We start from the raw sequence: 14637 nt of genomic DNA, 5'->3' as shown, positions 1-14637 counted from the left end.
TATTAATATTGGTGTGTCAACAAACAATATTGAACCACGGCCATCCACTCCAGGTGGTTTTCATAAGTACACGTATATAAAAAATAAAATTCTAACTTTATCACACAGGTTTTGTTTTGACCTGTCAGAACTTTTTCGACACACAAGCCTTAAGTTAATTAATTAGATATGTACACACTAAAGTATTATTAACAATTTTCTTTTGTTTTGTTACTAATGAAGTAATTTTCACTCTAAATGAATCCAAAACCCATTTATTTATTAATTATTATTTAGTAGGATAGCTTTTCACACAATATTGATGGAAATTCGAGTAAAGTTTTGTAAAATAATGAATATTTAAATCCCGGAATATGTCTCGAGACCCCGGGATGGTAATAATGATATCCGGAAAATTCGGAATCGTAAAGGTCAAATATTGACATCCCTTGTATATAGCTTACCGAAAAAAAGTTCGTCGCTCACCCCTTAGTCTGAACTTCAGAGTCTAATACTTCAGACTCAGAGGTATACGGCGAACTTTTTTTCCTTTGCATACATTCATACATAAACATTTCTTTGATTAATCGATACCTCTTGCGATCGGTTGCGAAAATATTGATTTAAAAAGTTTAGAAAAAGTGGAATTCGGGACTTAATAAATAGTAAACAGTAAATATGATCATACGGGTATATGTATGTACATATTAATTAATGCCACCGATTTACTCAAGAATAATGAGCTGTAAAGTAAGGCGAATAATTGCTAAATTATTTAAATAAACGAAATTCTAAAAATGTGTCACTTTTTGCTGCAATTTTATGAATGGTCGTGAAATTGGCGGTAAATGTATATTGTTTTTCATAATTTGAAAAGTGTATTTTAACTTTCGTAAAAATAATTATTTTTCAATAATATGTGCTATACAAAAAGTATAATAGATTATTAAAAAAAGACCATTAGTTCAAATTATACGTCTAATAAATGAATATTTACTTTTTTCTCCCTCTGTTGGACTGCATGCAATAGCAAATAATATTTTGATCGCCACCATGAAATTGGCCCTAAGTGTGTAGAGGTTTTCTGAATTCAAAACGTGTCGATTAAATTTTGCTAAAAACAACACAAAAGATATAATACATGTAACTTATGGTAAAAAAAGTTAATTAGTTCAAATTATATGTCTAATAAATGCGTATGAGGCTGGTGATTAACTCTTCTAGTTCCAGACAAAAAAGAAATGCCTATGAGAGAATAACCGGCCGAATTTGACGGATTTATTAGAGTTTGCGAAAGTGCTCATAAAAACCAAACAAGAAACAAAATTTATATAATTCACAAAGCAGTATATTAAGGACGAAATAAAAAACAAAATAATGGTACTAGTTTTCATATTAATTGATAATGGTATAAATAATTAAGGTGTGAATATCATAAAAAAGTAAAATTCCAGTTCTCTCCTACAAAACGTATATATTATATAATTGGCGCGTACATCCTTTTTTGGATGTTTGGCCGAGCTCCTCCTCTTTGTGGTGTGCGTCTTGATGTTGTTCCGAACGGCATGAGAGAAGCTTTTTCATAGCAGAAATATACTCGGTGGTTTGTCATTGCCTGCCGTGGGGCGACCGCTATTAGAAAATGGTTTTTCTTCATTTTGGTGTTTCACCGAGACTCGAATTTACGTTCTCTCTGAATTCCGAATGGTAAATATTTCTGAACCGATTTAGCAATGTTAATAAAGAAGCATGATTTCCCCCAAATGTTGAATATATAATAGGTATACATTGTAAACGTGTAAGATATATCGGCCTCCGGCACTAAAAAAGCTAAATAAGGAGACAGCCATTGTAAAATATAATATTTTATTTCTTAACACATTCAATACACGCTTTCCGCTCTCCTTACAAACCTCCATACGAATATTTTGTTCTTCGAGACAGTACTAGGATTTTTCATTCATCAGCTTCTTCAGCACGCGTGCTGATTCAAGTTTCGCAGTTAACACGGACTCATTCAAATGTTATTTTTAACCCTCCGGACGCGAATGTAACATATTTCTATTACAGCTAACGACTTAAGCTTTCAAGTAGTTTCCTCAAATTTAATATTCTATAGATTTATGGATATAAGTTTCTAAAAATGATCCTCGAACAGAACGAAAAAAGGACAGATTCGTGTGCCCAACTGAATGTTTTAAAAAAGGTGTCTAACGGAGGGTTAAGTCAAAACAATAAAATACTGCCCTTGGCTAGAAACCTCTTCAAAGACGATGTTGTTGGTTCTTTCGATATTGTCATCAGTTTTTGGTTTTTGGAGGTCCAAGCATAAATCTTAACATTAGTTGGTCTTTCAACTTTCATGTGAAATTTTGAATATTAGAATTCCTTAATTTTGCGGACAGTTTTTTCTTGCTCGAAATTTCGATTGCCAGTCAGTCAGTGTCATATTTCGGAGAAAGCAAATTAATCGAAAATCACTTGTACAATTTTGGGAAATAACGTCATCTTAGTGCTGCTTTTTTCCTACAGTGTTTCTCGATAATCCTGAAACTTAAGGCTTAAGAAGAATATCGTTCGAGACATTCATAAGTTAAATCCCGAAACTGTCATCAGGGTACTTGAAAATTGCCAAAAAGTGCTATTTTGGACTAAGTAGGCTACTGAGCTGTAAAGTCCTCTCTCGACGAACAAAACTAACACTCTACAAGACTCTCATCATGCCCGTCCTAACGTATAGCGCAGATGCTTAGACGATGACAACATCCGATGAAGCGACGCTTGGAGTGTTTGAGAGAAAGATTCTGCGGTAGATTTTTGGACCTTTGCACGTTGGCAAACGCGAATATCGCAGACGATGGAACGATGAGCCGTATGAGCTTTACGACGACATAGACATAGCGCAGCGAATAAAGATCCAGCGGCTACGTTGACTGGGTCATGTCGTCCGAATGGATACAAACGCCCCGGCTTGGAAAGTATTGCGATGCGGTACCAGCTGGTGGTAGCAGAGGAAGAGGAAAGATCAGTTGGAGAAGGACTTGACTTCAATTGGCGCCGGTTAGCACGAGAAAATAAAACATCGCAACGGCGGTTGTTTTGCAATAGGTATACTATATGAACGAAAATTATTTTACAAAATTTTGATTTTAGTATTGATTTCATTTTCTTTATTTAATATTCAAGCGGTTTTTCTTTATCCTTCAACGTAGGTTTATAGAAACGTAGATTTATACACAACATATTTGTAAGAACATATATATAATTACATAATAAGCATGTATGCAAATATTATACTATATATTTTCAATTTCAATGAATTTATTAATTTTTTTAATAACTTATTAGACCGTACCGGAAACAAAGTTTGCCACGCACTTCCGAGTCTACAGTATTTTTGCAAGACAATTTCGAAAAATTATTATTTTTTAGCCGAAGCATCTTTAAATTTTTCGTCATAGACGCAGTTATAGACGGATCTTGAAGTAAGATGTATCGATGTACTTGTCTTGAGGAGAAAATTTTGTGTGGTCCAAAGTTTATTGGCGCCAAGTTCTCTGTTCTTGTACTAAATCACCAGATATCTGTTATCACAACCTTAATATACCACCCAAATGCCAATTCATTAAAGCTTCACAAAACTCATTATACTTTTGCTAAGGAAGTATTTCGATTTGAGGCCGATTTTGGTTGTTCGAAAGTAAGGGATACCGTTTACATTTTTCCTCATATCTTCAGCATTTCTAGGCGGATTTAAGGGTATTATGTATCAATATTTTTGTCACAAGAGCATATATTTTTTTATTTCAACATTCATTTGTCTCAATATTCATACCTATCTGATCTTAGTTCCTAGCACCCTAACATACCACCCTAATGTCAGTATATTAAAGCTCGCCAAAAATTACTAAAGTTTTGCTAAGGAAATTTTCCGATAATGCTATTGGAAATATTTAGACAAAAAAATTTTCTTTTCGAATTTTTCGTAACCTCTTCGGTATTTTCACTCGGATCTCAAAGTATGTACAATATATCGTTGTTTGTAACTCAAACAGAAGATTTTGCTGTTGTCCCAAAGTTCATTGATTTCCAATTCCACGTTTTAGTTCTTATCACCCTAACGTCGGTAGGTGTAACATAATTAAATAATGTCTAATTGAATAAGGGCCTTAATAACACCACTGACTAATACTCTCATACTTTCATTTACTATTGCTATCGTTTTGCGATTGAGTTATACTTACAGGTAACGGAGTTGGAAATCTCTCTTTCCAGTACTTACTCACCATAACTTTGTTTGTGGTATATTCTCTCTCTCTAGTATATTCAGATGGTTATACCGAGATTGTAGCAGCGAAGGAATAGGATGCATTCGTCAAAAAAATTCTGTCAAAAATATCGATATATCGTAGCTTTTGATCTCCTTCTAAATAAGGAAGAAATGACAAACAATTTGGCATGGCAACCCGACCAAAACAAATTCGAAGTTGTCTTGCGATAATACTTTAGTTCCAGGAGTGTATGCCGAATTATCTTTTTTTCATTTTAATGTGGTACGGTCTAGTACATGTATGTAATACAGTATACTATATATACTTCTATATGTCATAATATATAATACATATATATTACATATATACTTATAGATAGATGGATAAGTTGACAATTAACTGTGGTTTACTACTCAAGAGTAGTTAATTGTAGTTTTCAAAAATAAAAGATGAGATGACTCAATGAATGCTGAATTATGGAAAGTATTTTAATTTTCTATCACAATATTTGCTTAAAAAACGATTATGCATACATACATATATTTATAAAAAACAAATGTAAACGTAAAAAACTTGCAATTAGAGCTACAAAAACATCATTAAAAACACAACACTGTTCATCACGATATTACTGCCCTCGCCTCATATTATTGTAGTATTCGCACTCTCTTCATTCTACGGCGATGCTCTTTCACCACTTTACACCTTCACTTCATTTGTATTGACACTTCGTTTCCGCTCGAGTGCGCATCCGTTTATTACATCAGCAGCAGCCAAACAAACAATTTCCAATTATCCATTTATTGCCATTAATTCACAGCTTGGAATTATCGTCTTTGCCTGAAAGCTCTCTTTCCAAATGTTCAGCATCGTATATAACGATCAATCCCTTATTGAGACCTTCGAAAACCTGTGAGACTCGTGCTTGAAGATTGTAGAAGTAGAGCTTTTGATTACGTGTTTCGAAGTCTTTGATTAGCATTGAAACAACTTTGGCCGCTGTGAAGTCGGCGCCGTAAATATAAGTGCAATTAATGACCACTGGAAGTGTCGATGTGCGCCCATGCTTGTTAATCACGTTGCGCACGAATTCAACTGAAGGAAAAATCAAGCACCGATCTGGAGTGAGCATTAGGTATCTAATACCATTTGATGTCTGTGTGAGAAAAAAGTGAGAGTATAAGCAATTTAAGTCAAAGTATGAATGGAAAACAATAAACAAATTTACTTACGCTCAAATTTTCCATACGTAGTTTTGGTCGTGCTGCGCTGTACAAAATAAAAACGATATTGATGCCAATGCCAACCAATATGCCAATCTGTATAGGTAATACAATACATGCTATGAAGGCACCAAGTCCAGGAATGAGGTCGGATTCTGCAATAAAATATGATAAGCTTATATATAAAGAAAATATGTTTAACCAACTGGAAACTCTAAATTCTATTATTAGAATACATTTAAGTATATTACTTACCTATTATTTTTTAGCTTGAGAATTAAACTTAATTAGGCAATGGTTATTTGGGGACTATAAAATACTATTAGGTTTCCTAAACAATACCTTTCCTACTTATGGAAATAATACTTGAATAATCTCTGTCTTTGGGTAGGATCCTACAGTTTCCCATAAGTTTACATTAGATGTTTTTGCATTTCTACAATTACTGCAAAATCACATCCAAAGACAAGATTGGTTTGCAAGACCTCAGCAAGTTTATTTCTTTCAAAGGGAAGTGAGGTTTAAAATGTATGTATATAAGGAGTATGAAGGGCTATAAAATACATATAATCCATTGGAAGCTTGCTCCTTTTTTGTGTGTTATTCAAAACAGAGATAATCCAAACAGAGTAGATCAAAGCTAATATTTATTAAACTTTTTTAATTTTTTTAACTAATATAATTTCTGCGTGAACCGATTTTTTCAGAACTGCAAATAAGCTTGAGATACGCTTCGTTTTATAATAAGTGACAGTGTCTTTTGGGTGTTTGGCCCACTTCCACCTCCTATTTGTGGTGTGCGTCTGGATGTTCTTCCACAAATGGAGGGATCTGCAGTTTTATGCCGGCTCCGAACGGCTGATGATTTTCTATGAAAAAACTTTTTCATGGCATATATAATATATACTCGGAAGCTTGCCATCGCCTGCCGAGGGTCGACTGCTATTAGAAGACGCTTTTTCTATTAACTGCAGTTTCAAATCTGTGCACTTTTGAATGACAGTTACTCACCAATCCATTCGACTACAGCGTCCACCTTTGGTTCTTATAAGATATTGTCAGGTAGATATCCACGTGTGCGGATAATTGCCGCTTGGCCAGTCAGTGAAGTTCAAGGAAGTCCTCTGAGACTTTGCAGGGATAGATACTTCGCACTTAAAAAAAAGTAGTAAGACACTATAAGAGTTACTTTAAAAACTTCAGTTGGTCTTGGCCGGATTGTTTAACAACAACAGTTAGCTATCATTAGCTTTAACTTTAAGACTGATTACAACGTGGGCCAAAACACCGCTTCTTCTACCTTTCAACTTAGTTATTCCTGCAAAAGAAATAGTTGCACTACTACGTAAAAATATAGTTGAATTTTCCTCCTATGAAATGAGGTATACGTCATGAGAGTCATAGAAAATATATATTTCTCTTGGCGAAAAGTAAGCAAAAAATTTTTTAATATCCAAATATATCCTCTTTAATATCATAGAGTGTGAGTATATAAAAATATTTTTGAAAATTTGGTACTTTGAAACACTTTAAAAAATTAAATTAATGAGAGAATGAAAAACTGAGTGTGCAGTATTACTACATTTACAACAAATTTTTCGTTGGGAACTTTACAGTCATAGGATGTTACACATAATTTTATAAAGTACTTACTTTTGCTGCGCCACATGGGCTTGATTACGCGATACTGCAACATAAATATCGTTGCCGAAACGATAATCGCCGCCAAAGCTGCTTTCGGAATGTAATAGAAGGCAGGAGTAAGATAAAGCAAGGCAAAGACAACAACGATGCCCGCGTATAAATTAGACATTTGAGTTCTAACGCCACTGGCGTTCAAGACAGCTCCACGAGCCAAGGGGCCGTTGCCGCGAAAGCCTTGCGCAAGGGAAGTACCCACATTGCAAAGGCCAATAGCAATGAGTTCTTGATTAGCATCACAAGATTTGCCATCAGCTGGTGACAGGGAAATAATGCATTGTTACAGTTATTTTAGCAAAGCAATTACGGGTTTTTTTACTCACCAAAAGTATGTATCAGCGTTGTGGTCTCCAGTAGCGAAACGAGCGGTATGACAATTAGACCAGTACCTAAACTGCGGACCATATCGATGAAATTATCATGCGTAGTCACAATTTCCCCGCTCGTTGTATTCACGTATTTGGTCACGGAGAATGCTGGCATCTTTAACTCAGGCAATCCTTGCGGCACATAACCAACCATGCGAAAGATATCGATGCCTGAATGGAGCAATTCATAACCCAACAGACCGACCAATATCACAAGCACTGCATTACGGGAGGTACCAATCAACCAAATCGTTTTCTGCAAAACTCGTTGCCAACATGTTTTACCTTCTTTTGGGCCGATGGTGACAAATGTCATAGCACGCATGGAAAGTAACAAAATCACAGAACTTAAACCCAACGCAGCATCATTCCAGCTTATGTTATGAAAATCCTTTACTATGGACATCCACATATGTACTAAGGTTTCGCCAGCGGCCTCTACGGCCAGCATATCTTTCAGTTGTGAGGTAAAGATGATCAATGAAGCGGCGCTGGTGAATCCCGCACTGACAGGTCCTGATACGAAGTCTATGAGAAAACCTAGCTGGAATATACCCATCAGCACTTCAATGATGCCAGTAAGAAAGGTGAGTAGAATTGTCTTTTCCAAGCTGCCATGGGCAATTTGAAATGTGAGCAGTGCAGCAATGGCAGTGGGCCCAACTGGTACATCCTTACTGGTACCGAAAATTACATAAATAAAGCAGCCCATGAAGCAGCTATACAGCCCATACTGTAACAAGATAATACACGAAATCACACGAATGATTAAAGACCGCTACTTGATATGGTTTGAGGATATGAACATTTTTACATTCCGTAATATGACCTGTTTCGATTGATCCTGGTTTGGATGTCTACTGTGAGCATGAAGGAACGAGTGATGGATAAGAACTTTCTACTTAATAGCGGCACTGGTAAATCTACTAGTTTATTTTTGTTATAGAAAGCATCTGCCGAAGTCACTTCTTGTCTATATGACAAAATTAAAAGGTGTACATCACTAATTAGAGGAGAAACTATATACAATGCTATAATAAAACTATCAAACAATCCAAACATTGAAAATACTATAATATAAAAATAACTGTTTATGCCACCATGCCACAAACAATATTTGCGCGCCAAGTTCGGTAATCTTGTTATCAGCCGCCTCAGCGGCTTCAATAGGCCACCTCGGAGTAACGATTTGACGCAATTAGACTTTTTTTGTAGTTGCCGTGAATGACCAATGTATACGAATAATCCATTTACGATTCAGAACCTTACGGTAACAAGCAAGCCAACCGTCACTAAAGTCTCCAAAAACCAGGGTTAACAGGATATGCTATTGCGAAGCCAGCCGTGGCAGTCAGACGAATACAATCGTGTTTCATAAGTAATGGGAACGTTTACTCCTTTGAATTAACCGATATAACTGAAAGGATTTGATTCTTCTCCATTTTTTTGTTTTGCATTTTTAAAAATAAACCACTATATGGACCACCCTATATTAGCTATAGCAGTCTTGATAAATTAATATCGATGGTGAAAGCTGGACTAAATTTGGCTAACAATGGAGTTATACGAGTACTAACTTAATTGAGATATCGAGAAGTTTGAATGAGCATTTTCTGTTTTTTGATATTTCGTTTAGTTACAGATATTGGGTAAATGACTTTGGCGCTTAAATTGTTTCGACCCTCACAGAAATTTTCCCCAAAGTGCGACAATTTTCACATAAATTCCGAGCTTTGAGCACTCGTCAAAATATTGCCGCATTCACTAACTATGTATAGCAACACATCCGATAAAATATTAAACATTCTTGCCAAACGTGGAAACGACGATATTTTTCCAAAGAACATTCCTTTTAAACTTTAAAATAATTAATATTGAAAATAAAATAATTTAAGAATTTATTAAGCTAGTAGTATTCTTTGAGACTTCTTCGGATAAATTTAATTCCAAACGTCTATTTCGATTTCCTACATTTCGTGAAATTTAGTATTCGACAATGATTTATCCGAGCGATGCATGTATGTAAATGGAAAAACTAAATAGTTTTCAAAAAAAATTGGCTCTTCGACTTGCCAAGAGTGCAATCGAATTTATGTATGTAGGTACTTATATAAGTAAATCAGCAGAACCTGCAGAAACGGCGTAGATATTTGTTTTATTTCATTTTATTTTGTATTCTGCCGATACTTCTAATTCATAGAATACATTTTTCAAATATTTGAATTCATTTAAAAAGTGACTTTGATTTAAATATTTTAGGTATATTTCCGGTGAAATATCCTTTCTAGTAACAGTTAACATTTTATAGATAGATAAATAAATTCCTAGGTATTTTTCAGTATCAAATTGCTGGATTGAATTAAGGTTTAGGATGGTTAAGGTTTGTGGGCATGTAGTTCTGCGTGTGGTAAAGGTTACATGTGAAGATTTATTTATCATTTATATTGGCATCAACAAAAGTACCGGTTAGAACACCGCTGTAGTTGGTAGATCGTGTGTAAAAATTAGGTACAGAATTGGACCTAATATGCTGATTTTGTTTTGGTCGCTATTTGTATTTTGTCGATGAGGCTATAGACCTGAGCAATTGTCGATTTCTCTTTCCTGAAACCGAATTCTGGACTGCATACAGAATTCGAATGGGTTTGTCAGAGTGCCTAGGAAAGGAGACAGGAAAATTGCTCTTGCTGTGATTTTGTAAAGAATAGCAGCCCCTCATATAATGTTTAACATCGCGATAGGTTCGCTTATGAATAAACTCTTTTTCTGATGATACCTGTTCTGTTTATGAGTGTTCGTCTCCAAAACTAATATACTAATGTACATACATAGATGCACAGGCAGCTTGAATGTAGTTTAGAATAATACAGCCCACAAAAAGACTATAGCAACTCAACATCTTGTCAGTTTTAACTATTTTACTTTTTCCTTTTTTGAATATTAATTTTTATTTATAAAAGTGAGCGCATTGTCTAAAAAAATCAAATAGATCTAAAATTCAAATTTTTTTACAAAAATTTTAAAAATCTAACAGACTTTTTAAATTAGAAATTTGCATTAAATTCAGGATAATGAAGTGCAAGATTGAAGTTGCTGAAAAATCTGTTAATTTTTGGTAATTCTTTTTAACATATAATTTTTCTTACTTAGATAAATTATTACAAGCTCTTCCATTTTTAATGCACCCAAAGAAAACAAGGAAACAAGAGCATTCACAAGCGTTCTTATGACTGGTATGCAAAGCGCGAACAGCGGCTTTAAGAAAAAAATCTTAAGCAAGTCAATCACAAACCTAGGACAACCTGTTTTCGGTTCGTATTCAAAACGTGACAGACTATTTTTAATTGCCTTAAATATTAATTTTATTTTTATTCATTCAACAAACATGCAAATTATGACAATTTCGAAAAATAGCCAATATGTCCATACATAGACAATTTATCTATAGAAATAAGCTAAATTACACTGTATGACAAATTCAATTTTTTTCCAAAATAAAAAAGTTTAGGCCAATGGATTTTGGTAGAGGGAGCAAAGAAAAATATAAATACTCGTATCGGCGACTTGAAAGCGAAAGTACGGTGTATACGCACGTATGTATGTAATATCGAGATTTTACGAAAATATTTTTTTCAATGCGCCCTAAAGTACTTAACCCTAACATAATTTTCCGTTTTGACCGCTTTCTGGAGTTTAAGTATAAGAATTTTTAGCTTTGATGTGTTAAGAGTCTATGGAAAGACTCTATCACTATTCGCCACATACATATACTTTAAGGATGATAGATTACCAGGTTTGGTATTTAGCTATGGTGAAAAAGAGAATTGTGAAGGAAACTTTGGCTGCCATGTCACTTGGGGATTCGCTAGCCGAATTCTGCACGATAATTTCATATGTATTCACACATATGAACGTCCAATCAGTCGTTGTTTAGATAGCAACAAAGTGTCATTGATTAATTTTTTTTCGTATGTCGCCAACACAATTTCAGTTTTTTTGTTAACACACCTCAATGGACGTCAGCCCATCTGCTGATTCTGTCAAATTCCTGTTGCCCGCTTTTTTTCGCACAATTTTTCATGCCACGCTGTAAAAACATTTTTCCGAAATAGAATTAAGCTTTTTTTAAGTACGCGCCCATCATTTGCCCTATCAAAGGACTTATGATATAATTTTATGGCAACGCTTTTTGTTTCACATTGCAACAGATAAAGATCGCACCGTTAGAGCATTTTCGCCCTTTACCACAAAAGAGACAAGAAAGAAATAGGGAGATAAAATGTTCCCTGCGTTTTTTTCAGATGGAACTACTGAACACGGCTTACATATAAAATGTAAGAATGAATTAATCACCCTATTGGAAGATTAGAGTCGTGGGCCGAATGGGTTGGTGCTTGATGCTATCATTCGGAATTCGGAGTACGTAAGTTCCAATCTCGGTGAAACACCAAAATGAAGAAAACGTCTTTTCTAATAGCGGTTGCCCTTCGGCAGGTAATAGCAAACCTTCGAGTGTATTTCTGCCATGAAAAAGCTCCTCATAAAAAACCATTTGCCGTTCGGAGTCGGCTTAAAAGTGTAGGCCGCTCCAATTGGGGAACAACATATATATATATATATCTATCGGAAGATTTATAAAATATTTAATATTGTATATATATATATATCGGAACATTTATAATTTTTGCAAATGGCGTCGTACGTCAATCATATTTGTCACTTGTGAACTAGACAGCTGCAGCGTAGAAACATACAAGCAAAGATCAAGATAAAGATTTTCTATCACTCAACAATTTTTTTTTTTTAGTAAAAAGTTATTTAAAAATAAAATTGGATAATGCGCCACTTTGTAGTTTCCTATCCTGATTTACCATAAAAATGTGCCTAAGGGTCCAAACTTTGACCCACCCTAATTATATTTAGACTTAAACTTTTAAATTCCCAGCCGAGATCCATAGTCGAAATTTTTTATTTATTTTTTGTTTTTTCTTTGTGTTTGTACAGCAAGATTTATTTATTTTTTTTTTTTTTTACAACGGTGCTGGTTTTGTATTCCCATATTCTATTCCGCTTCCATTTCATTGAGGAGTCAACCGGTTTTAGAACTTAACGAGTGTCGTTTATTTATAAATCGCAAGCATTTCTTTTGAAATCGCAAATAAATTAAACAAATTTCGGATTTCTTAACTGATTATGTCTATGAGCAGCTTTTCAATTTCAATAATAATAAATACTGCGGTTTAGGTCAAGCTTCTACTCTAAGCTGCGGTGTTGGGCTTAATGTTATTATACAAATGGGTATACACTTTTATGTCGCTAGTTCCGAGTATATGAGAATAGTTTTTAGGGCACGTTGGTCAGCTAATGACGACTTATATTAGGAAAGAAATTAAATATATTGCGTTGAACTACATGCACACACTGGACAATGGTTAAACTAAGACGAGCGAATTCCTTTTATTAGTTTATATGCAAAAGTCATACTATGTAATAATTCTCGTATACAAATTTGTTAGAATAGACTAAACAAAACTGTGTACGCTAAAGAACGAAATGATAGAAAAGTAATAGCGATTCTTGTGCGACAGACAACGACAAATCTTCAAGGGTATTTGTGTTTTGAAAAAAAAAAAACATATCAGAAAACTATCTCTTATTGGCAGGAAGCATAAAACAGTAATGACTTCTATTCGTAGGAAAATCTCAAAATGCTCACAACTAATTAGAAACGTTTTGTTGACTATGCACGCGCATTTCCTTATCAGTACTTTCATAATATTCACATACATATGTTTTCTTATTATAAACTCTCACTCACTTGCAAATCCAAGCCCGTTATGCCTGCAAAAGCCAGGCCCTGAGGTATCACAGTTAAACCAATAGTTATACCAGCCACCAAATCACCAACAAAATCATTTTTCTTATATTTAGGTAACCACTCCAAAATGGGTAACCGTTTGTAGAGAGTCTTTTTGCGAAAGATTTTTGATGCGGTAGTTTTTAGCCAATCATCGGTGATTTCACAACAGCCTCGCTGATTTTTCGCACGCACTTCCTCGATAATGCAGTCATTGGAACCTGTGTATAACCCATCTAGTGGTATATCCAAGGACACTTCCGAAACATATTTGCCACTAAACTGTGTACTCGCCGAATTCTCCTCTGATTTGTATTTAAACATTATACACTTTAAAAGCTTTTATTTACCTAACTATTTAGGATTTTCTAGGAACAATACAGTAACTTGGTAGTGGAATTTCGTTCATTCGTGCACTATTCGAGTAATTACTTTGTAGTGTTTACGGTTAGTCGTTAAATGATAATATTACTTTTTAGTTACGCCACTCACTGCAATATGCGAGAATTCGCATACCATTTGAGCTCAGTTATGAAATAAATATTTTCAAGTTCCCACCTTGCGCGTGGGTTTCAAACCGTACGTGCCGCCGTCGAATTATCGAATGCTGCATTTCTAAAGGTGACGAAGTATAAAAATTGGCGAATAAATACATTTGTGTGAATGATATAGCATTTCTCATACTTGTGTGTGCGTATATTTTTTGCTTGTCTGGCAGTGGCTCAAGTTAATAGAAGATATCTGCGCTAACATCGAACTTTGTTGTAGATCTCAGCGCGGTGGTCGCGCTTTTGGGGGACTACCAAGGTATTTGATTGATTAATAATTAGTTCTTTGCGATAGATCTTCACTATTCAATGCGTACACATACATATTTGGCAGTATGCAAATTTTCGGTCACATATTCCTATAATGCAGCTTTTATGAACAATGCTGCCTGTTTAATGTGAGATTTTGATTTTTGTAACAAATGTGTGGAAAGTTGCTCTACAAATATTTGAAACTATCAAAATCCTGGGTTGTATTGCTGTTCCGCTCAAGCAAATCAATTTTTTATGTCATAAATATAAAAATAATTAGCGCTCACCCCCCTTATTGTTGGGTGTTTGGCCGAGCTCCTAATCCTATTTGAGGTGTGCACCGGATGAATTTATGAGGAGCTTTTTCGCGCCAGATATATAATCGCAGGTTTCCCATTCCTTTTTTCTGTATTGAATCGTCACTTTAATCTAAAAATT

The 14637-nt window shown here is 34.8% G+C and overlaps 1 protein-coding gene across 1 annotated transcript; it reads right to left on the bottom strand.

Moving 5' to 3' along the window:
• Positions 1–3173: 3173 nt before the first annotated feature.
• Positions 3174–13976, bottom strand: LOC129253204 (sodium-independent sulfate anion transporter-like). The gene is made up of 5 exons (XM_054891485.1): positions 13361–13976; positions 7498–8275; positions 7127–7429; positions 5483–5628; positions 3174–5406 (listed from the first exon to the last, which is right to left on the bottom strand). Exons 1-5 carry the CDS (start codon positions 13721–13723, stop codon positions 5065–5067), a joined length of 1932 nt encoding a protein of 643 aa, XP_054747460.1. The 5' UTR covers positions 13724–13976; the 3' UTR covers positions 3174–5064.
• Between the last annotated feature and the right edge of the window lie 661 nt (positions 13977–14637).

The sequence above is a fragment of the Anastrepha obliqua genome, chromosome 1 (genome assembly GCF_027943255.1).
Source record: "Anastrepha obliqua isolate idAnaObli1 chromosome 1, idAnaObli1_1.0, whole genome shotgun sequence".
NCBI classification, from domain to species: Eukaryota; Metazoa; Arthropoda; class Insecta; order Diptera; family Tephritidae; genus Anastrepha; species Anastrepha obliqua.
Note: the sequence above shows the minus strand (reverse complement) of the source record. Positions and strands in the feature narration are given on the sequence as shown.